General features: G+C 37.4%; 3 protein-coding genes and 1 non-coding gene across 7 annotated transcripts; 1 reads left to right on the top strand and 3 right to left on the bottom strand.

Moving 5' to 3' along the window:
• Positions 1-6: 6 nt before the first annotated feature.
• Positions 7-2,886, bottom strand: LOC113758332 (serine carboxypeptidase-like 49; the record flags this gene model as incomplete). The annotated part of the gene is made up of 5 exons (XM_027301246.1): positions 2,367-2,886; positions 1,611-1,779; positions 527-646; positions 225-368; positions 7-154 (listed from the first exon to the last, which is right to left on the bottom strand). Coding segments are annotated over exons 1-5 (913 nt in total), but the record flags the coding sequence as incomplete, so codon positions are not given.
• Positions 2,887-4,973: 2,087 nt separating this feature from the next.
• LOC113758333 lies at positions 4,974-9,857 on the bottom strand. Of its 3 annotated transcripts, none has more exons than XM_027301247.1 (5): positions 9,797-9,857; positions 7,865-8,125; positions 6,900-6,987; positions 5,511-5,577; positions 4,974-5,372 (listed from the first exon to the last, which is right to left on the bottom strand). In XM_027301247.1, exons 2-5 carry the CDS (start codon positions 7,995-7,997, stop codon positions 5,319-5,321), a joined length of 342 nt encoding a protein of 113 aa, XP_027157048.1. In that variant the 5' UTR covers positions 7,998-8,125; positions 9,797-9,857; the 3' UTR covers positions 4,974-5,318. The 3 variants fall into 3 exon arrangements, with proteins under 3 accessions (XP_027157048.1, XP_027157051.1, XP_027157050.1); XM_027301250.1 differs by having other exon boundaries at positions 7,974-8,125; XM_027301249.1 differs by lacking the exon at positions 9,797-9,857 and adding an exon at positions 9,533-9,553.
• A 1,237-nt stretch (positions 9,858-11,094) lies between these two features.
• Positions 11,095-11,183, top strand: TRNAY-GUA. The gene is given in 2 exon segments: positions 11,095-11,131; positions 11,148-11,183. It is a non-coding gene; the product is annotated as a tRNA-Tyr (tRNA).
• Positions 11,184-11,283: 100 nt separating this feature from the next.
• LOC113758334 (probable cysteine protease RD19D) lies at positions 11,284-14,380 on the bottom strand. Of its 2 annotated transcripts, XM_027301251.1 has the most exons (4): positions 13,755-14,380; positions 12,584-12,703; positions 12,088-12,331; positions 11,284-11,835 (listed from the first exon to the last, which is right to left on the bottom strand). In XM_027301251.1, exons 1-4 carry the CDS (start codon positions 14,331-14,333, stop codon positions 11,564-11,566), a joined length of 1,215 nt encoding a protein of 404 aa, XP_027157052.1. In that variant the 5' UTR covers positions 14,334-14,380; the 3' UTR covers positions 11,284-11,563. The 2 variants fall into 2 exon arrangements, with proteins under 2 accessions (XP_027157052.1, XP_027157053.1); XM_027301252.1 differs by lacking the exon at positions 12,584-12,703.
• Between the last annotated feature and the right edge of the window lie 6,792 nt (positions 14,381-21,172).

Below are 21,172 nucleotides of genomic sequence, written 5' to 3'. Positions count from 1 at the left end.
TACCACAAAGCTTTATTGCTGTCTCACACACTGGAAGCACCTTGTTGATACGGTCATGATCAGAGTCTGAAATAATCCCCATGTCCAGTGCATAATCAGTGTATGCTCCATACTGGATTCCTGGTTCAGTCAGCCCATTACCAATAGCAAATCCCTGTTACACCACTCAGTGTAAGGTCAAACCACAATCAGTACATAACTTGAGTCAACAAAATAAGGAATACCTTCAGATTGATGTGAATTCCTTCCTTAGCTTTGTTTCCACGGTGCACTCTAGCAGCAAAAGCTGGAATGTAATGACCAGCATATGATTCCCCTGTTATGTAGAAGTCATTCTTTGCGAACTCACGATGCTTTGAAAAGAAAGCCTATATAGAATGGATACATACTATATTAGCATTGCTAATCAATCATCTCCTTCAATAACTAATTATCATGTGCTGCCTATCAATCAATATGGCCAAAAATGGGTATCAAGAATAATCTCTTTTTCAGGAAACTTATTCAAAGAATGAAACAAGACAACCTGCAAAAAGTCATATAAGTCGTTGCTAATTCCGTCTTCGTTATGACGAATATCACGCCTATCAGTGCTGTAGCTGAAGCCAGTTCCAATGGGCTGGTCCACGTACAATAAATTCGAGACCTGCAAACAATAACATTTCAAATGCTGTCATTTCTCCCTCCTCCATTCATCAGTAAACTGTAACCCAATATGATATTAAGCAAAGGAAGCACAATCAGTACAACAGATAACTTTTGAGATGTATGTCAAATTCCCAGTCGTGCTATAGCTTAGATATGAAGCAATGCAGCAAACTTGAATGTTAGAATAGCATCTAACTGTAACCCAATATGATATTAAGCAAACGAAGCACAAACAGTACAGCAGACAACTTTTGAGATGTATGTCAAATTCCCAGTTGTGCCATAGCATAGATATGAAGCAACGCAACAAACTTGCATGTTAGAATAGCATCTCCTTCCCCATTGATAGAGCAACATCCACCCAAATTCCCTTCCCTGCAATATGCTTTTGATACTCTCCCTCCCTCTGAATGTTTAATTTTACCTCACCCTTGCACTGATTTTCTAAAAAGATTGAGACTTAAAATAATTTCCTGATTGAGCTCCAGTTGCAACATGCCTCTTCTATTTTTCAGCTCAAACAAAAAACTACTTAAAGGAGTAAATATAATAGCATAGGGGAAGACAACTGAATATATTTGGAGACCTAAGGAGAATCCATTGAGTGGATCATCCTTTTCAATCTCTTGTTTAACTCCAATTTAGAAAATTGACTCAACATGAGGCATACACCATGGAAATTATCTGACAGGATATTCCTCCGTGCTTCAGCTCTTTACCTAAGCCACATAATCTAGAATCTAAGAAACATCTTTCTCATCTTCTGCTCACTATGGATGCATTTGAATAAGAAACCAACAGTATATTCACAACATTGATGTACTTTTGATTTCTTCCACCAGACTTTGGCTCTAGCAACAAAAGATGCAATTACCCCTGCTCTTTTAACAGCATTACCTCTAAAGAAATTTGACACGACAAAGATCACAAAACTGAGAGAACTGCAAAAAGAGCGAAAATACCTTGTCCCAGCCATAGTCATTCCAGAGAAGAGACAAGTTTTTAGCAATACTGAAAGGTCCATTTTCATAAAAGAGTGCTAATTCACTGCCGCAACCAGGTCCGCCAGTCAACCAGATAACGACTGGGTCTTTCTTGCTGTTGCGTGATTGGAAGAAAAAGTAAAACATCCTAGAAAACCCAACCAGCACAAATTAGCAAAGTCCTGATCGCAATCAGCATAAGTAAAGCAGCCAAACAAAGCAATTAAATTAACCAATCTAGATAGGAAGTACAATTAATTGAGAGAGTCACAACAAAGCCACACCACCAGAATTTAGTGCTTTGCTGCAGGTCCAGTAGCAATCATAGTGCAGGTAAATATTGATTGAAATACAAATAGAAAGAAGAAACTCAAATCAAAAGATACTGCTGAAACTCTTGAGGTTTGCAATGTCTAACTACATACCGATAAGAAAAGAACATTCGCTCAAAGATAAACTGAATACAGGGGTTTTACTACCACTGAAAGAAAAAAAAAACTCAAACTGAAAACTACAAATTTCCTTAAAATTGTCCCAAATATATAATGTATATACCACGACCTACGGATGATAAGCTAACAATCAACAATTAACAATTCTTTTCCCAAAAAAAGGACCTCGAAATGATACTGAAAAATCCACCAAAAAATTCAATAAAATGTAAAAGAAATTGCAAAATTAACAAAAATGCAAAGAGAAAAAGTTGATCTAACTATGTCTCTTCAAGAAATTAACCTGGCGGCATGGGAGTGCTCAATTTTGAAATAACCAGCATGATGAGCAAGGTCTTGAACGGTGACGCTAGGATCGGAGACTAAGTTGGATAACTTCAACGGCCTTTCAACAATTTTCTCAGCTTCAGAAAAGGAGGAAGAAGACAGAGGGTCGTGATCGGCGATGTTGATGAGCTGTTTGGGGAACAAATTCAGCTGCCGGATCAACTTCTCGGCGTGCACGGACGGAAAGTACGCATTCGGAGGCAATCGGAGAAAAGCATGGGAAGAAAGAGGAGAAAGTAGGACGAAGAGAAGAACAAGGATAGGAGATACGAAAATCGAGTGCTTCATAGTTGTGGGGAGAGGGAGGGAGTCGACGAGATAGGGTTTTGGGATAGAAAATGGAAATGGGAGGCGGCTTTTTGGGGGAGAGGGGGAGATGAGATGGGGATTGTATATAGAGAAAAGAGTATGTAGTGGGTGTAGTGCGCGATAGCGTCAAGGGAGGAACAACAGAATCTGAACTAACGGTCAGAAAAGTGTGGAGGGAAGGGGATGGGTTCATGACAAAAAGAAGTACTACAACCGAATGCCTTAAGCGTGAAGGCATAGGGGTCACTGAATTTTGCGAGTGCTGCGGAGGGAAAAGAAAAACAAATCTGGATGGATATTTATGTATTAATAGGAAGGAAAATCCGTGTCTGGCATTGCACTGTGGAGTTCAATTTGGACCAGGGGCCCAAATAGTCAAAAATCATTTGGGCAGTCTTTGTTTAATTCCACATATATAATTCACTTTCAATACACTGTAAAAATAGAATCAAATTTTATGAGCTCTACACGTGATATTAAGATCTAAATCTTTTTTTTTTTTCTGGCTAAATCATGACTGTGTTATATGCAATCGTTCCTATTCCATCTCCGTTAAATTTCAAAAGCGTCAACCACTCATTAAGATAGCTTTTAAGTATTAAATTTTTGGACAAGAATGAAATTATTTTTTTTAAAAAAGTATCTAAATATAAAGGATAATAAATATGAGTATATGCATTCATATAATAAATTAAGTATCATTTGGATTAGTTATTTTTTGAGATATTTTTGAAATATTTTATTATAACAGTGTGTATGAAAATTTTTTTACTGTAGATATTTTTTGAAAGTGTTTTTAAGATATAATTTGGAGTATTTTTTTAAATTTAAAAATTTTTGTGGCATTTTTTAAAAATTACCACCACCACCCCCCTCCCTTCTCCTTGTTCTTCTTCCTCCTCCTCTCCTCCTCTATCTCTTTCATCCTCACATCTTCCTCCTCCCTTTCTTTCCTCCTCTTCTCCCTTCACATTCTCTTCCCCTTTCCCCACCACGCCTCACCCCTCCCCTTTCCCCCACCCCATATCTAGTCGAGGCCAAATCGAGGCCTCTGTTCACAACATTGCTGCCAAATCATAAACTCTAGTTAAGACCAAATTTGGGGGAGGGGAGGGGAGGAAGAGGAGGGGTAGGGTGTGGCTGGAAAGGGGAAGGGAGGAGGAGAGAAAGAAGAGAGGAGAGGAGAAAGGAATGGATGATGGCGGCGTTGGGTAAGGCTGGTAGTGGTGGGTAGTGGTGATCAATGGTAGAAGAAAATGATTAGATTTTTTTATATATATTTGGAGTTGTTTTTGATATATTATATGAATACAGTATTTTTAAAATTATTTTTATTTGTATATTATTGTATCATTATATATGAAAAACTTGTTATTCAAAAAATGAGGAATGCAAACCGAGCCTTTAGGTGTCTTGGAAAATTCATAAGTATATAATATTTCTCATTTCTTTTAAAGTGAGAGGATGGTGTAAGTGTTGTGAATTGTAGAAGAAGTAAAAAAAAAGTAGTATTAGTAATAGGTAATTCAAGAAATATATTTATGACAGTGATGTGATGCTGTTATCTGTGGCATTATATAATGCGTGGAATGCATTGTAACATACCAATTAGTGTAGGGATAGATACATATATACACGTATACACAATTAATTTTTGTAGAATGCAATAAAAAATTACAGTGGTGATGGTGTATGATGCGTGGAAATTGTCGATCCGTTGTCCAATCTCTCTTGCTTTTCTTGTGCCTCTTTTGTTTCATAACTTGCTTAATACCGTAGTAAATAATTGCATACTGCTTCATAACTTGCTTCACTACCAATTGCAGTTGGGCATTGTGAGCAAAGACAAATGCGCTTAACCAGAAATTAGAGGTTAAACGAGATTGTACTTGGGATAAACTTGAGGGTACCTGGTGTCGAAGATGGTGGCCATCAAAGTAGGTGAAGGGCTGTTCATTGTCAAAGACTTTAAGCTAGTCTATCTTATATCACAGAGTACCCGACAAGGGTAGGAAAGCCGTCGGAAAGCCATTTTCCCGACCTTGTTTGGACCCGACAAGGGTAGAAAAGCCGTAGAGTATGAAGACTTTTGAGTGAAGTAACAGACTGAGCAAAACCGTCTGTGGCTTACCATTCCAAACTTCTTCCTTCTTCTTCCCCTGTTTCAAGAATTTCTAAAGAATGATGCTGAGGGCTTTAAAAATCATCCACATTGATAAACAGAAGAAAAACATGAATAACCAGTTTCAAGAAAGATCACTGAAAACATGATTGGCGCATCTGGAACACTAGATACTGTTTATATTTGCATGACGCAAATAAGTATAGCATATCAGTAATCGGTTACAACAGCATCCTCTATTTCTTGATAAAGTCAGCTACTTTTATCTCTCTTAGCTAATACTACAACAGATCTTGCAGATGCCTGCACTAACCAACTTAAGGATTTTAAACCTCCAAATAAACAATAAATGAGAGGGTATCTCTAATTTATTTGGATGCTTGATCGTATTCGGCAAAGTCAAAAGTGACATATATTTCCACTCTCAGTGCTATCCAAAGAAGCAACTGCCCAGAAGACAAACGGGGGCACTTTGTTTTAGTCAAAATGCCCCTCATCGTGCCATATATCAACTAAAAAGTCCACCATCTCCTGCACAAACTCAAAACACCAGAAACCAAGCACATAAACACCATAGAGAGAAGAAAAATATGAAAAGATCAAACCTATGCATAAAATGTGGGACCAGTGCTGGAATCCATGCAAACATTTTAACTGCTAATTCCTTACCGTTAAAGGAATTCTTTCAGGGAAGGGCTCATTAGTTGAGAGCAAATCCTCATAAGTCGTTGACCAGCTGCAAGAAAAAAATTACACATCAAATTTCTACCGCAAAATACCACATTTAAAATGACATACTTACAGAGCAACTCTTTCTTCTTCTCCTTTTCTGTTTTCTTGTCACTGGGAGGGTTTGGGAAAAGAGGGGGGGGGGGGGGGGAGGGGGTCTAGCAATTAAAATTAGACGGGAGCACTGAGCTTTCCACATGCATGTAATAAAACAAAGAAAAAGTCCAAAATGGTGAAACAGTAACAATAATCTTCTGTGCAACAAGGTGATTGTCAATCTTTAAGCTTTATGGAGGCAACTCCCCTACAATTCCTTTATGCATAGACAGATTCAGGCTAACACAATAACAATGAAGTCTTTGGCATAGTAATTATTGAGACATGAAGTGCATATATGATGATATACATGTCTGTGCTTACATCCAGAAAACCATTTTTGTATTTTGCTTGGAATGAACATAGCTGGCTTGTTCTTCTTCATTTCTTCTTATTGTTCTTCAAGGGGCAAGGGAAGAAATGCTGAAGAATTGCAATAGATCTAAAGGAAAAAAAAAATATAGCTGCTCATCTCTTACCTTTAAATATCAAAGCCAAACCATGTATAATATGCACCGTAGTGCTAACTATATGACCAAAACTTTTATTTTATCTAACTAGTGCCTTGCTTAAATGTCATAATCATAGGTGACCATTCAGGAGTGGTCACTAACTTAAAAAATAACACAGATTGTGGTTTTCCATTTTCTAGTTTCATATATTCCCGTAGTTTTCAAAGCTTTCTTTAAGATAAAATTCTGGATGAAAACCTTTTACTAGAAAAGCCAAGGAATAATTTTGGGAGGCAACTTGGTAGCTTGTGCCAGACAGTTTCCAGAGGCTGGTGGTTATAATAGTCAAGATAATTAGCCAACCCAAACTGGATGGAGCCACTCAGGATTGTGTTACCTAAGACATGTAGAATTCATGCACTAACTAGGCCTATTGAGTGTTACTCCTTTCCTTATAAGCCTATCCTACCAACCTAGATCTGCTAATTGGCATTCTTTTAAGTACAAAAGGTATTTGCTTTCTGCATAAACTAGGAACTTTTAGGAATCAATAAAGAACTCTATGCCTAGACGTACACTAACAAGACTATCAATACTCAATATCTTCAAAGGGATAGTTATCAAGACTCAGATTCTATTGATGGCATCTGAAACAGTAAAACAAACTTCTACAGCACTGCTGTAGCCAGATCTTAATCCACAAAGGACATAGTATCTTCAGAGTCATAAATGCAACAGTTCTCTCAGTGTTCCAAGAGAAAGTTTCAAGAGAGGAGTGTACCTTATAATGGGGTCTTTCTCTATCCTTATTGATCTCTGGTTTAGATCTCCTGTCCATCTTTTTCTGCTCTCGTGCCATGCATTTGCAGCTACATAACATATTAAGCCACATTAGCCTTACCTTTTCATTAACGGTGAAGATCTCAAAACTGCATTTAGCATATACTTTTTACTGACAATTGAAAAATATGATATTCTCATCGCTGTTGATCTCACTGATCGTGAACATAGAGACAAAACTTTTCTTAAGTATGGCACCATCTTAAGGCAGATAGAGTGCAATATCCCCAGAATCAGACTGGGCATAACGCAATATTGTCAAATCAGAGTGAAGTATAATGCAATATCTTCAGAATCATAGGGAAGCTAGAGGAGATATCAGAAACAAGGACTGATATCTGCAAGAGTGCGAAAGGTGGTGCTAATTTCAGCTATACTAACAAAAGAAGTCATTCTGACCTTGCAGCACTTAAGTAGGTCACAACACAGAAACATCATCAATTTCGACATGAAAAAGGCAAACTACGAAGATCTCAAAGCCAACTATTAAAATTCAAATAGAAACAGAGTCCGCATATCAACATATTTTAGCAGGCTGGAATTGGCATTTCCACATCCCATGGCTAGTTTAAAAATATCTTAGCGGATCACTAATTCAAGTGCAGAGTCATAATCAAGGACCTAATTGCAAAATGGATTCTAGGCAGATACAGGCATAATCTTGGTACATCTGATTGTCTAAAATGAAACTTCAGGATATTTCATACATCCTAATCCACTAACATACAACCGAAACTGCATAAAAGAGCCTATGCTTTCTGAATAATCCCTATTTTACAACAATGTAGATGCAATACTGACATGCTTGGAAATACTATTTTGGGCCTCAAATAGGTAAGACACAATTCATGAATCACCATTTTCCTGCTTTAATATCAACTGAAGAACAACAATTAAAAAACTTGCCATGATTAACAAATACAGGGCTGTTTGAATTATCCTCTACAGGCTTTTTGGCTTCATTAGTGGGTGTAAGTCCTTCAAAAGGCTTCTTCTCATGGAAATGGCAACTTACAGCTGTGACGTCCATCGTCTGCATGCTGAGAAACCATTCCCTTTTGCAACAAAAGAATAGTTATGGCAAACTTTACCTTCTATATTCTCTCAAAGTTGTGTCAAAGGTGTGGAGAACAGAATTGTAGTTTATTTCTGAAAGTAGTCCTCACTCTGCAATGAAAATGGAACATAAATAAATGCAGTACATGGGAACAGTTAAAGGCTTGAAAAAAAGAAAATAACAGTGATAAATGACATGCTCCTTTAAGAGATAAAGCAACTTTATCATAACGGTTCTGGACCTTAAAATCAAGCACATTTAAGTCAATATTCATACAAGGTAAAGAAAATATCACAATTTTCATAGTTGATTACAAAAGGTCCACACGGGATCTGTACATAATCTGGAGTATGTTCTCACAATCAAGAAGGAATATTGTAATGGTCTCTGCACTCATAGTCAAACAATTTCCAACTTATTTCTCGCAAGGAAAGGCCTAAAGCTCATACATCTTCTTCTAATTCCTTAACCCGGTTCGTGACATATAGATTCTTTTATGGTTGACAATCCTATCTGCTTCTCTTCCTCAAAGCGGGCAGATGGAGAGCCATGCTTCTTTTCCTCAAAGAAGGGTATCAAGGGATGCTCTCCCATAAATGCTAAAGTAGTTAACTATTTAGCATTCCTCCCAATGTCATTCTTTGAAGGAGCACCCAAGTACTCCATTTCATAGACTGTCCATATCTTGCCTCCTATATGACTACGTATAGGCCATATTAAGTGACTATTATAACACTGTTAGTTTTCTTATCTCGCAATTTTCATATTAAGGACTTCCTTAAACTTCCTGAAAAAGATTGACCATATCCAACCTGGAATGGAGGAGGAGGATGATAAAAGTATAATACACGCGATTCTTCCTTCAAATACACTAGAGTAAATGAATAGATGAGACAAATAAAGACAAACATGGTCAACACTATGTTTGCCAATCATTAAAAACTGAATCTTGATAGTATTTGCATCTTTAATTTAGCAACAAAAGAAAGTGTTAGAGAAATTAACCACAAAACATCAATGCCATAATGATCCCCTTGATTTTATCTCCTCCATGCAACCAATAAACATCTAGATTCCTTTATTAGTCTTAACTGTAGAAAATCTTAAAATTAAATATATTCATCTTCAATTCCATTCTTCAGAAATCCAGCTCAGGATCAGATTTATGAAGTTCTACCCTTTAATCTCCTTTGCACCAAAGCCAACCCTCTACCCCTGGTCTCTACGCTCAGAAAACAAAACCAAACCTATCCACGGTAAAACAGATGTAAGAACAGGGTTGCAGGAAGACTACACCAAAGATATTGCTAAGCTATCTATTCAGAGAAACGCTGCAGGCTGCATAGTCTCAAGACTTTGTCTTGCTCCTTATCAGTAGGAAAAAGAAAAAAACCCAATCTTTGTATCTTTTCTCATGGTCACAGTAATAATTTTACCTGCCTAAAACCAATAAAATCGTGAAATGTAAAATCTTGAAACGCAATCAAAAGCTTATCCGCGTACATTAACCATCTTACCTCTTCTAAATTAATTTGAGCATCTAGCAATAACATGCCTGAAAAATCAGCCCAACTTCATAAAACTGTAATAGTAGATAGAAAACCCCCACGAAACCCCTGAAACTATTTTCCATGAATCAGCCATGCATTGACTTCATCAGCATGCCAAACACAAATAAACAAGACAAACAACAAAAGACAGAAAAAAATAATGCAAATAGAAAACACAAAACTAAAACTAAAAATTATACTAATAAAGAAAGAAGGAATAAGAAGTCGTACCTTATTCGGGCTGTCTTGAAGAGCTGCCCAAAACGAGAGAGAGGAGAGACGAAAGAAAACCCAGGAGCGGGCGAAGGGGTATTTATAGAGGGCTGGAGGCCGTAGCACATGTGGCGCATTGATTATGGTTTCTGTCGTCACTTTCTGATTTTTCTTCCGTTCCTATGATTTTGTAATATTTATTAATTAGCTTTTCTTGAAGAATCGGCATGCTGTCCATTTTACGTTTCGGGATTTTCTTTCAGAGATGACATGGCGGGGGGCTTTTGATTGGAAAAAGCCACGCTGCTGAGTCGTTTGACTCTAATACCCTTCACCAACCTCTCAAGGTTTGTCAATTCCGTCGCTTTCTGAGGTCCTTTTTGGTCATTAGATAGCTGCAGCTCGAGAAAAATGTGCAATGATTAGCCGTGCGGAGATTTTCTTCATTTTCGTGCGGCACGAGCTTCACAGGACGCGCTGGCAGCAAGACAGAATCCAGCTGCTGCCACCTCATTTTCTTCCGATTCGTTTAAAAAGTTTTCTTGTCTTTTTGATGAGATGGATAGAAATGAATCAATCAATATGAAAATAAAGGCAAAAGAATCAAATCACACCATCTTAGTGGATTTAAAAAATATATATTTGTCAGGGCGTAGGCCTACAGTAACTATAGTGGATTTGGGCTAATCAACTATTTCTAATGTAGAATTTTAAAGGTTTTAGTTTGAGTGTACCTTAAGAAATTAAATTTCTTTGTTCATTTTCTAAAATTTAGATATTTTTGAAAATGTCATCAGAAATCAAATTTCTTTATCTATATTCTAAAATTCAGACATTCATGAAAATGTCATCAATGGGTGTGTAAGTATTCGTTTGAACCGTGGTGATTTAGTCCCGTCTAAATTCTCTTTAAATATTTTCATGTCCTTTTCTCAAATATAAAGTAAGTGTAAATACATTATTGTATCCTAGTGAATTTGGGCCAGTTTAGATCTACGGATAGCCCAGATGCCCCCGGTGCTCAAAAATTTTGCTTACGGTGGGCTTTAGAAGTTATTCATAGTCTAAAGCATTTCGTTGCTTAGTATTTGACTCTATAAAAGGTAGTTTAAAGACAGCTTAGCGAATTTTTTTTTTTTTTTTTTTAAAGGGATAAGATGAGATTGCCCAAAAAAATAAATCGACAATTATTACTTTCGGCTTTTGATTATCAGTGTACAGCTGAAAGCAGTTGAATCAACTTACAAATAAGACGTGGTCCGCGAAACAAGGGGTATATAGAAATTATTTAACATAAAGGGATCCGAAGGCACAAGCCGACCTTAGCTCAGTTGGCAGAGCGGAGGACTGTAGTGTGATAAACATGGATATCCTTAGGTCGCTGGTTCGAATCCGGCAGGTCGGAACCTTTTTAATACATTTTTCTATTACCTGAATTACGCTTGGTTCTGACAAATGACCGCATAGACAATGAATGGTTGCTCGACCCATGACTAATCCAGAGATTAAAAAAGTCATCGACATCGAAGTACAAAGGTAGCACATTTATACAAAGAACAGCAAATCACTGGAAACGAAAAACAGAGGAGAAATCCTGAAAGATCCAGTAACAAATGACTCCGATCATATTCCATTCCTATCAGAAACAGGCCTGAACTTTTGTTTGTTTCTTATTACTCTCTACCCTTCATATTATGCAAACCTAAATATTTCGAAAACATGATAAGATCTTCCGAGAGCAAACCACCTTGTACACAACCTCTGAAGAGCAGAGATGTTTTGGTATCAAGAGGTCTGTGTCACCACAGCTGAAACCATTGTGCTCATTCCACACATGTTGTGCCCTCGACAAAGCCGGTAGTAACCATGTTCGCCCCAACGCTTCCCCCATGAGTTCTTGATAATCCAGTATGGCTTGTAGCCAAGCCTAAGGATTGAGAAGCCTCTAGAACCATAGCCCACAAGAAGAACACCATGGTTGATCCTCTTTTTGTCACAAATAAGAGGACATGACACACCCCCGATGTAAGTTTGCATGAATACCGCATTCAATCCAACTGCATGGTAGAATATCTCCTTTAGTGGTTGCTACAATAATAAGTAGATTCCAATGTATGGAATATTCACAAATATGGCCACTCCTTTACATGAAGTAGAATGTCTTTTTTTTCCAATAAAATTTCTACCCAGAAAACATTTAGCAGCAAATATGCTCAAGTGCGTATGCTCAAAATTCATGCTCCAACTGATCAGGAGAAACAGAATTTTGTGAGAACAATAAATGCATCTCTTATTGATAATATTCTTACTTGCAAGCGGGCCATTATGCACTACATTGGCAGCAATTTGACTCTCATCCACAGGGATTTTTGTGAAATTCCGCACTTTCACCGCAACTTTCTCAGGATTGAATTTGCATTCTCCGCGTTTCCCAGTATAGGGATAGGTTACCTCCTCCTCTATACCTCCTGCCTCTATCAAGTAGTTGAAAGCAGTTGTCATTAGCCCTCCAGAGCATCCATCATCACAGTCATCTTTTTCTTTTAAATCACACTACAGAGAAAACCACAAAGAAACAAATTCATGTCTCATAGACATTGTCAACCAAAATACGAAGGATCAGCCTCAACTACAATTAAAGTGTTCGTTTAGTCCTATCCTACATCCACATGATCCAAAAGATTAGCCCTTTGGACTAGTTATTGCAAACATGTTAAGCTAGAAGAACTCATTTGCCACCCAGAAATGGCATTAAATCTTGCGAAAAGCCAACTGATCAAGGAGTTTCAAAGAAACTTAACCAACCATATGATCACAATCCACAAGCTGCTGTTCACTTAGGCTGAGAAGCTTGCCAGTTGCAATGAAATTAGCTCCTTCAATAGCTCCAGTTGTACTAAAAGCCCAACACGATCCACATCTTCCCTGCAATGTATAACTTTCAACTTATAGATAAGATGGAATTAATGAAGCTGTTCTTCTTTCCATGGGAAAAAATTTTGGCACAAAATTACAGCCTTGATGGAGCATATCTAATTGGCAATTGTCATAGATAAATGCTGTTGCAAAATTCCAATTACAGCTTCAGCTAGCGTTGCTACTGCTATGAACTAGGAACATAAGTCACATATTTACTGGCCTGCACCATTATTACAAAATACGTACAGCAATTTGTCCATGCATGACATCCAACAGGCATGTTGATTTCTAACAGAAAAACAATGGTCAATTTTGAATTCGAATTTGGACACGAGTTAGCCAAATATAATGCCTAAAGTAGGAAAAATATCTTGAGTTCTGATATATTAACCCCTATATATTTCCAACACCATTAGAATATGGTGTTATAAGCACTTTACAGACTTTGCCATAAGATATTTGGAATATAATGTAACCATAAATAAAAATGAGAGCAGAGTTTCTTAATTGGAGCCATCAATTTCTTTGGAACATTTTTTTTTTATTCCTATATCATATCTACACAGCCTAGCTAAAACTGGTAGTGATTCCCTTTTTTCGCTCTCTCTCTTCTTTTTTTTTTTGGGTAGATAAAACTGGTGGTGATTCATGTATGCACTAATCGTAAATGTGGATGAAACATCAAACAGCAATACCATAAACAGCAAGGTACTCAAGAAATTTAATTATATCCAACACATTTATTCTCAGTTACTACCAAAATTATGAGTCTCTACTTCACCAACAATTAAATTAAGTGAAGGAACTCAGTTACCCAGTCTAATTTCAGTCTAAAATGTTCAGCCAAACTCAGTCTGCAAGACTACCAATATTTCTTTAACCTTCTCATCGAAGTCAATGGGGAATTCATTCAGCTAGCTTCCGTGCTTTTAACACTGCTTCCACCTCCCCCGCAAATGGTCACGATTGATACACATTAAAAGGTAATAAAGCAAATGTAGTAGCAAACTCAAAAAATGGACTGGCCAACTGTAGAATAATATGAGTCGAGAATTACCTGCGTCTTCACTTCGGTCACAGCACCTTTTTCTCTCCAATCAAAACTCTCCGGCAAATCAGATACATCCATCATCACCTCTGCTGCACTCTCATCCCCATCATCTTTCCCCAGCTGGGTGGTCCCACCAACTCCAGCGCCACCTTTAAGGCCCATGTACGTAGCCTCAAACTCCTCCTCGGTAAGATCAGAGAACTGGGTGACGCCGTGGATTGCGGAGGGGTCCATGGCCTGGTGCTCCGCGGCCTTGATGAGGTTCTTGGCAAAAATCCCCAAGCGGTGCACGTACTCCTCGTGCGTAGAGTAACTTTTCTCGTACTCCTCCATGAAGGACTTGAAGTGAAGCTCTGTGGTGGTGCCCAGTAGACGATGGTTTGCAGAAGACCTACGTGGGTGGTGGCGGTGGTGGTGGTGATTGTCAGTGACTTGGCGTATCATTAACGGGTCTTGTACTGGATACTGAGTTTCATGTTGGAAAGTGGTTGAAGAGATGAGTGCGCAGGATAAGAGGGTAATAGCCAGAGTGCAGGTTAGCATCAGACCTCCGCTTGTCATCATCATCTTTGTGGCTGTATGCATCACTCTGCAGTCTGCTCCTCTCTTGGACGGTGGTTTTGGACCCTGGTCTGGAATGGAACGGGGAGGAGTGTCGTAGAAGGGGAGAAGAAGACGGTGCAAGGAAATAGGACTGTTGGAGCCCGAAGTGACACTTTTGCCCCTCCTCGGAGCACAAAGTAATTAAATTGTGCAAGTACCATGAAATTAGTTAACAAATTTTATCACAAAATTTATGTGTCGCAACACAATAAGTCAAATTAACAAACGAAAAGAAAAAGTTCATTCACAAAAAGCCACTTAAAGTCAAGAATAATAATATGAAAATTTTTAAAATTCAAAAGATGTACCATAATTTAGTTTGTAACTGTCATAAGTCGTTTAGAATAGATTTTTTTTTTAAAAAAAAAAACTCATTTCTCATGCAAAAAAATTTATAATATAGTTAAAATTCAATAAATGATAATCAAACATAACGTGTAAAAATGTATGTTAAAATTTTTAAGGTGTCGTTAAGTTTTTAAAACAAATTATTTCAGGAATAATATATCAATATGTCTTTAAATTAAATGTGGAATGCTTCATCATTATCATTGCCTCTCTCTTTCCTTGATGTATAGGAAAAAGGTGGATTTTCATTCCATAAGTTTATGGTGCAAACTAGGAATGAAGAAGTTTCATTTGTTTGTAAAAACCGACGGAAAAAAGAAAGTTGAGGATTTTGTACGAGGAAGAAAAGGAACAAACAAGAAGAAGAATGCATGAAAAATGGTTAGGGATAATTTCGGTATTCCTATGTGTAACGCTGCATGCAAGCTTCTTCTCCCTCCATGACGACACGTGCAAAAGCCTCAGCTCCTTTGCGTCCTCCACGTATCCAACATTCCAACTGCAACTTCGCCACTTGGTCCGAAGATCATATAGATTTAAACGAAACGTATAAAGACTAGTTCCTTTTTCTTTTTCTTTTTTTTTCCCATTTGAGCCCAAAACCGCAAGCTTTGAGGAGTCCGACATAAACAAAGAGCCCACTGCACAAAATAATTGGGCAATTGGATTTGGGCTGGCTTACCTATGCATTCCTTTCCCTCACCAACTTGAGCATCTGGACACCAATTTCACTTTTTTAGGCTTGGAAAAACTATTATGTCACATTTTACATAAAACGTTACTTAGATTTAACAAAGTAGGCACAATAGCGGAGTTGGGCTGGAGTGATCAAGAATCTTGATCGTTTTCGCATATTAGCTTGATTAATTCCTCAATTCGCACGACCGTGACTAGAACTTTTATTCTCTCACTAGATCAATAATATTTATTCGACCCATAATATATCAAATATTTTCCATGGAAGACATTTTCCGAAAAGAATATTTTACTCCCCACCAAGTGAACCCTTAATTTGGTCATTAACTTTGTAGTATCCTTACATATACATAAGAAGCACTTTGTGTTTCTACGGTGGAGAGTGCTCAAATTCTTGGTAAAGCTCTTGTACCTTGAGGTCGGCGTTCAAGTGCACTGGACCTTTTTTTTCTTTTTTTGGATTGTGTTTTTTGCTCCTGGCACTTATGTGATGCGATTTTTCATTTGCAACAAAGCTATCGTTTATGCTGAAGCTTTTGCTTATATCTTCTATTGAATAGCTGTAATATAATATGTAAATATATACGTATATATGTGATATATATATATAGATATATAAAATAGAGATATATGTAAGATCAAACAATTCAATCACATGTTCCCCTAATCCTTTATGTTATTTTCTTTAGAGCAAATTATCTGGTTGGCCATTAAACTTTTGCCATCGTCGAGTTTTGGTCACTCAACTATTAAAAGTCTGGTTTTGGCCACTCAAATATATAAAGTTAAGATATAAGGCCATTCTGTTAGGTTTAACCGTTAAGTTCGTCAATACGTCCGTTCGCGCGATTTCCAAGACAAAAGATAGGGTTAATTTAGGAATTCAATATAGCATTCAATGCTTCTCTAAAAAATTGTTGTTCTTCTTCCTGCCCCTCTTCAAATCTTCGTCAGACCCTTTTCATCCACCGCAGGCATCACTCCTGCAACGCCACCAGTAGATTTCGGAGCGTATCTGCAACGCCACCAGTATCTGCATGCCACCACCACCACCTCCTACTTTGAATTGCTTATTTGAAGGAGAAGGGGAAGTTTCATCTGCGCCGTCTCCTTGGCGGCCGCTTGATCCTTCCTCTTTAAACAAATCTTCCCTATATTTTTTTCCTTAATTTGAAGGAGGAGCAGAGAGAGTGGAGCCGCTGCTCCTGACGGATATGTTGAGGGTTGAAATGTTAGCCGGGATGGTTCCCGTGCCGGTGGCGGCGATTATGGCTGGCTCGGCTTGCTGTAGAAGCCACTTGATTGTCTCGCCGTCGGACTTGTGACCTAGCTCTCGAGTCAACTGGAAAACCCTAGCTGCACAGGCAGCCGGCATTCGGATACGCCTGCCTCGGTCGTCAACTTTGGTATGGCGGTCCTTTGTGGATCTCTTGGGTGGCTGCTGCTTAGGGTGGATTGGTTTCAATAGCCCTATTGACTAGGAGAGTCAGCATTCCGGCAGCTTTGACTCTGTTGCAGGAAGGACTACTTGGAGTTCCATACCATGACTTCCATGGCAATCTCCCAATTGATGTGGGTCTCACCCTACCAAATCTGAAACTAATAGCTGTTACGGAAAACAATTTCTCTGGAATCTTTCCCACTTCAATCACCAATGCTTCTGGGCTTGAGGAAGGAACTTGAGGAACTTGGCCTAAAGAAGAAGATGCTATTTTTAACTTCCTAAATTAACCCTGCATTTTGTTTTGAAAATCGTGCAGACAGACAGATCGGTGAATTTAACGGCCAAATCTAACAGAATGGCCACGAATTTTAACTTTATGCATTTTAGTGGCCAAAACCAGACTTTTAATAGTTGAGTGACCAAAACTCAACGATCGCAAAAGTTTAATGGCCAGCCGGATAATTTGCTCTTTTCTTTATATATAAAATTTAACTGAAATTTAACTACAATTCAATTACTGTTTAACTAAAATTTAAGTAAGTACGTAGGTATACAAAAAAATATATACATGTAAGATAAAAAAAATTCAATTACATGTTCTCCTAATCCTTTATTATTTTATTTTCTTCATATTTTTTAATCCTCAAATTTGAGTAAGTGCGCAGGTTCCTTGTCATCATCTCAAAAGATACGTGTCATTTAACATTCAACTCTTGCTTAAAATTGATGGCCAGCTTTTATTAATTGTCGGCCATTAACCTTTGTTATTTACCAAATTCTTTCGGGAGATATCTCTTTTGTGCACCACTCCATGCCACCGCTTGGCTGTATTTGTAATTCCGCGTTTCTTTCATTGACTTCTAAGATGCAAACAGTCTTCATGCAAAATCGACTGCGGACTCCACTTCTCAGTTGTATGTAAACCTTCTTCTCAGTTGTTGTGAATCCAGAAACTCATACACAAGGTATTTTTGTATTATCTGATATTTGATATTCGATGAAAATCTGTTCCCTGCTCTGTTATCATCTTATGCTTACTGCCTTAACATCTTTTATTCAGGTTTCCAACAGATTTGCTGCACTGGTTTCTGCCTTACCCATCGATGGAGATATTATTTTGCTATGTTTATTAACATGCCTGTTAGTTGATAGTTTGCCTCTATCGTCTTTCCTGTTGTTGCTATCAGTGTTCTTTGCTTATTACGCTTAGGAAGTTTCTGTTTTATCTACTGTGTAATTATATTAAAAAAATCTCCTGGGTTATAATACGGACAACATGAGTTCCTCTGAGTAACATCCACCTGACAATGCTCTGAATGTTCGGGAGAAAAAAAATGAGAGGAATTGAAAAAAAAAAAAAGAGAACAATTTGCTGCTCTTTCGGTAGAACAAAAAGAGGCTCATCGAAGGAAAAATAGAGATGCGCATCACAAAAGAAAGTTAACGAAACTCTTGTCCAAGCCTCTTGGTGAACAATCTCAGCAGATTTCTGAACTATCAGATTCTTTAGGCTCTGTTATAACAATTGTGCTGCTGGTACGTATCCATTGCACAATTTTTGCTTTCTCATTTATTCATAACCTTTCTAAGTATACCCCTGCAGCTGTTAAATATACTGTTGTTTTATGTTTCTGTTATTAGTCATGACCGAGGCTTGAACACCTCTTTACTTTGTAGCTTTTGGCAGTAAAAAATTTTAGCAGTGCAGTAAACTGTTGCCAGAGACGAAAATGTTAATGTCACAATTAACGGAACAGGGTCCACTTGTGATATGTATGTTTTGCAGCCTTCATTCATCCTTTTTTTTGATCCTGTTGTATGCACCCTGACTTTCTATCTACCATGTATTGCAGCTGAAAAAGTTCATGCAAATACACTTGCTCAGACAGTTGATGCATGTGTCAACAGAGCTACCTCTTCTAACCCTCGGCTATCTGCATGCAACCATCAGTGTGACAATGGTAAAGTTAAATGAAGTATTACTATTCGTCATTATTTTATTACAGATTTCTTTTCTATGCTTTCCAACGGTTATCTGACTGTTTGTCTTACAATCTCTTGATGCCGGCTCCCAGTTATTTGGCTTCAAATGTGCTCCGTCTCTCCTGCTTTCCATATACATCAAATCATCTTCGACATTCGCACATTTCATCGCTTGACTATGCCACCATACGTGATTATGGTAGATGCCTAATGCCTATACTTGCTACTATGAGGAACTGCCACAATTGTTTGTTTGTTTTTGATTGGTGTCCTCAACTCTGTGTTTCTGTGTACTTAGTAGAGAATGAGGTTCCTATACCTGACGCTGTATGAAGATTAAAGAATGGTGTCTCCTACTTTTCCACTTTTGAACAAGGTCTTTGTTCATGTTACTTTTATACAAGTATTACTATCATTAACATAACTGTTGCTTCAGAATACCATTGTATTGTTCTAAATTTCTTCAACCGCAGGTAGTTGGTCAGGGACCATCCACAAGCATGCCTGCTCACATTATACTACTCCATATACTGCAGGTCTACTACTACTTCAACTAACTTTGTATTAAATATTTCCACGTTTTATTCATCATAGAAATCTATTTTCCAACATGTGACTCCCTACCACATTCTTCATACTTATCCATTTATTGTTTATCTTAAATCAACAGTTGACTCATTTGTCTGTATGAGTTGCTACAACTTATTTCCAGAAAATATTGAACAAGTTCCAGGTATTTGATATTTCAGTATCGTCATACATGGTGTTTCTTGTTAAATTACATTAAATTTGTGTACTGTAACTGACACAAGGGGTACCTCTTTATAGAACTGTCATCACTTGTTACACGATATCAGGCTACTCGACAGTTCCTAGGATCTACTGCTAACAAAAATGGAGGAATAACGCATCCTCTGTTACCAACTTTTATTATTGTAATAGCCACTATACCATCAATGTATTTCTCAACGTTCACAATGTCTTCTTAACAAATGTACAGCCAAAAGAAAATCAATGCTGCAAAAAGCTTAGACCGTTCATAAGACAACTAAGAGACCAAAAGGTATTGTGAACATAGTTCACTGTACACCCACAGTTTTGTTCTAAACTTCTATTATTCTGTTCAATAATTACAATTACATTGAATGTATTGTAGGGAGAAAAAATCCAGATGGAATTGGAGCATTGAAGTTCATTAACGATGAACCAGACATATTGCCTTCAAAACCACATTGCAGTTACTATGAAGCAAAAAAGTTCCATTCTGAAACACCAAATTTCTGTTGTTCTGACGGCGAAGTAGTTCTCCAGCAAAAAAAACTTCCAGATATTCTGATAGAATTATATACTGGTCGTTCCGATGAAGCTGCCTCTTTCAGAACATATGTCAGGACGTACAACAATATGTTTGGCTTCACATTTTTTGGAGTGCATTATGATAAATCCCTCTGCAAAAGAACTAATGGCATTTATACATTCAAAGTCCAAGGACAGACTTATCACTTCATCAAAGATCTCATTCCATCTGGTGCTTCTGGCCTTTATTTGTAGCTGTATTTCCATGACACAGACCATTAAACTCCACAAACCAGCTCATACTTATACTCCACGTTTCATTTTCAAACAAATATGAACTATACGCATGTGAATAGCAGAAAAAATTCTCTGCTGCTAAAGAATATCACGTAGACTTACTACGCACACGTGAACCAAACAATAAATTACGAATTAAAGGATGATAAACTCAAACCAAAAAAAATAAGCTACAACTTTTAATTACCTATTAATGAAAACAACTACTGTTACTTAATAAAGACAACAAAAAAATACTAACGAAATTAAATACAACAACTGCAACCAGAAAAAAAAGAAGCAAAAAAATAAACACAATTGCAAAAAAAAAAAAACTAAATGTAACCCCAAAAACAAAAAACAATAAATACACCAAAAAATTTAACACAATAATTAAATAAATAATATCACTACATAAGTATATCAGTGTACATTCCAAACACTGGTAAAAAAGTTTAAAGTCATAGATTTTAAATACTAAGACTAACCAGTATTAAATTGCACTAACCTGGCGCCCGCGCATCGCGTGGGCAAACACACCTAGTTGTACTATAAAGAACTTATATATAAAGTGGGAATGAGTGGTGAAATTTGATGGTCTTTGGTCCTCCATGTGTAAATCACGTGCAAATGCTTTCTTTCATTTTGCTCTTCTACTGTTTTCTTTTGTCCCTTTTCGTCTCGTTTGGTGTGTTTTTTTTTTTTGTTCCTTTCCAAGCAATCCACTTTTCCAACTTTTTTGAGGGACTCGATGGGCTCAGATAACTATTAGCAGATC

Source organism: Coffea eugenioides, unplaced genomic scaffold, assembly GCF_003713205.1.
Source record: "Coffea eugenioides isolate CCC68of unplaced genomic scaffold, Ceug_1.0 ScVebR1_489;HRSCAF=1175, whole genome shotgun sequence".
In the NCBI taxonomy this organism is placed as follows: domain Eukaryota; kingdom Viridiplantae; phylum Streptophyta; class Magnoliopsida; order Gentianales; family Rubiaceae; genus Coffea; species Coffea eugenioides.
Note: the sequence above shows the minus strand (reverse complement) of the source record. Positions and strands in the feature narration are given on the sequence as shown.

Coding starts and splice junctions, on each gene's coding strand:
- LOC113758333 (XM_027301247.1), bottom strand. CDS start 7,997: ATGCAGACGATGGACGTCACAGCTGTAAGTTGCCATTTCCATGAGAAG. Junction 6,988..7,864: donor CCCTGTATTTGTTAATCATG/GCAAGTTTTTTA, acceptor TATGTTATGTAG/CTGCAAATGCATGGCACGAG. Junction 5,373..5,510: donor CTGAAAGAATTCCTTTAACG/GTAAGGAATTAG, acceptor GAGTTTGTGCAG/GAGATGGTGGACTTTTTAGT.
- LOC113758334 (XM_027301251.1), bottom strand. CDS start 14,333: ATGCATACAGCCACAAAGATGATGATGACAAGCGGAGGTCTGATGCTA. Junction 12,704..13,754: donor TGACCGAAGTGAAGACGCAG/GTAATTCTCGAC, acceptor TATACATTGCAG/GGAAGATGTGGATCGTGTTG. Junction 11,836..12,087: donor GCATAATGGCCCGCTTGCAA/GTAAGAATATTA, acceptor TCTACCATGCAG/TTGGATTGAATGCGGTATTC.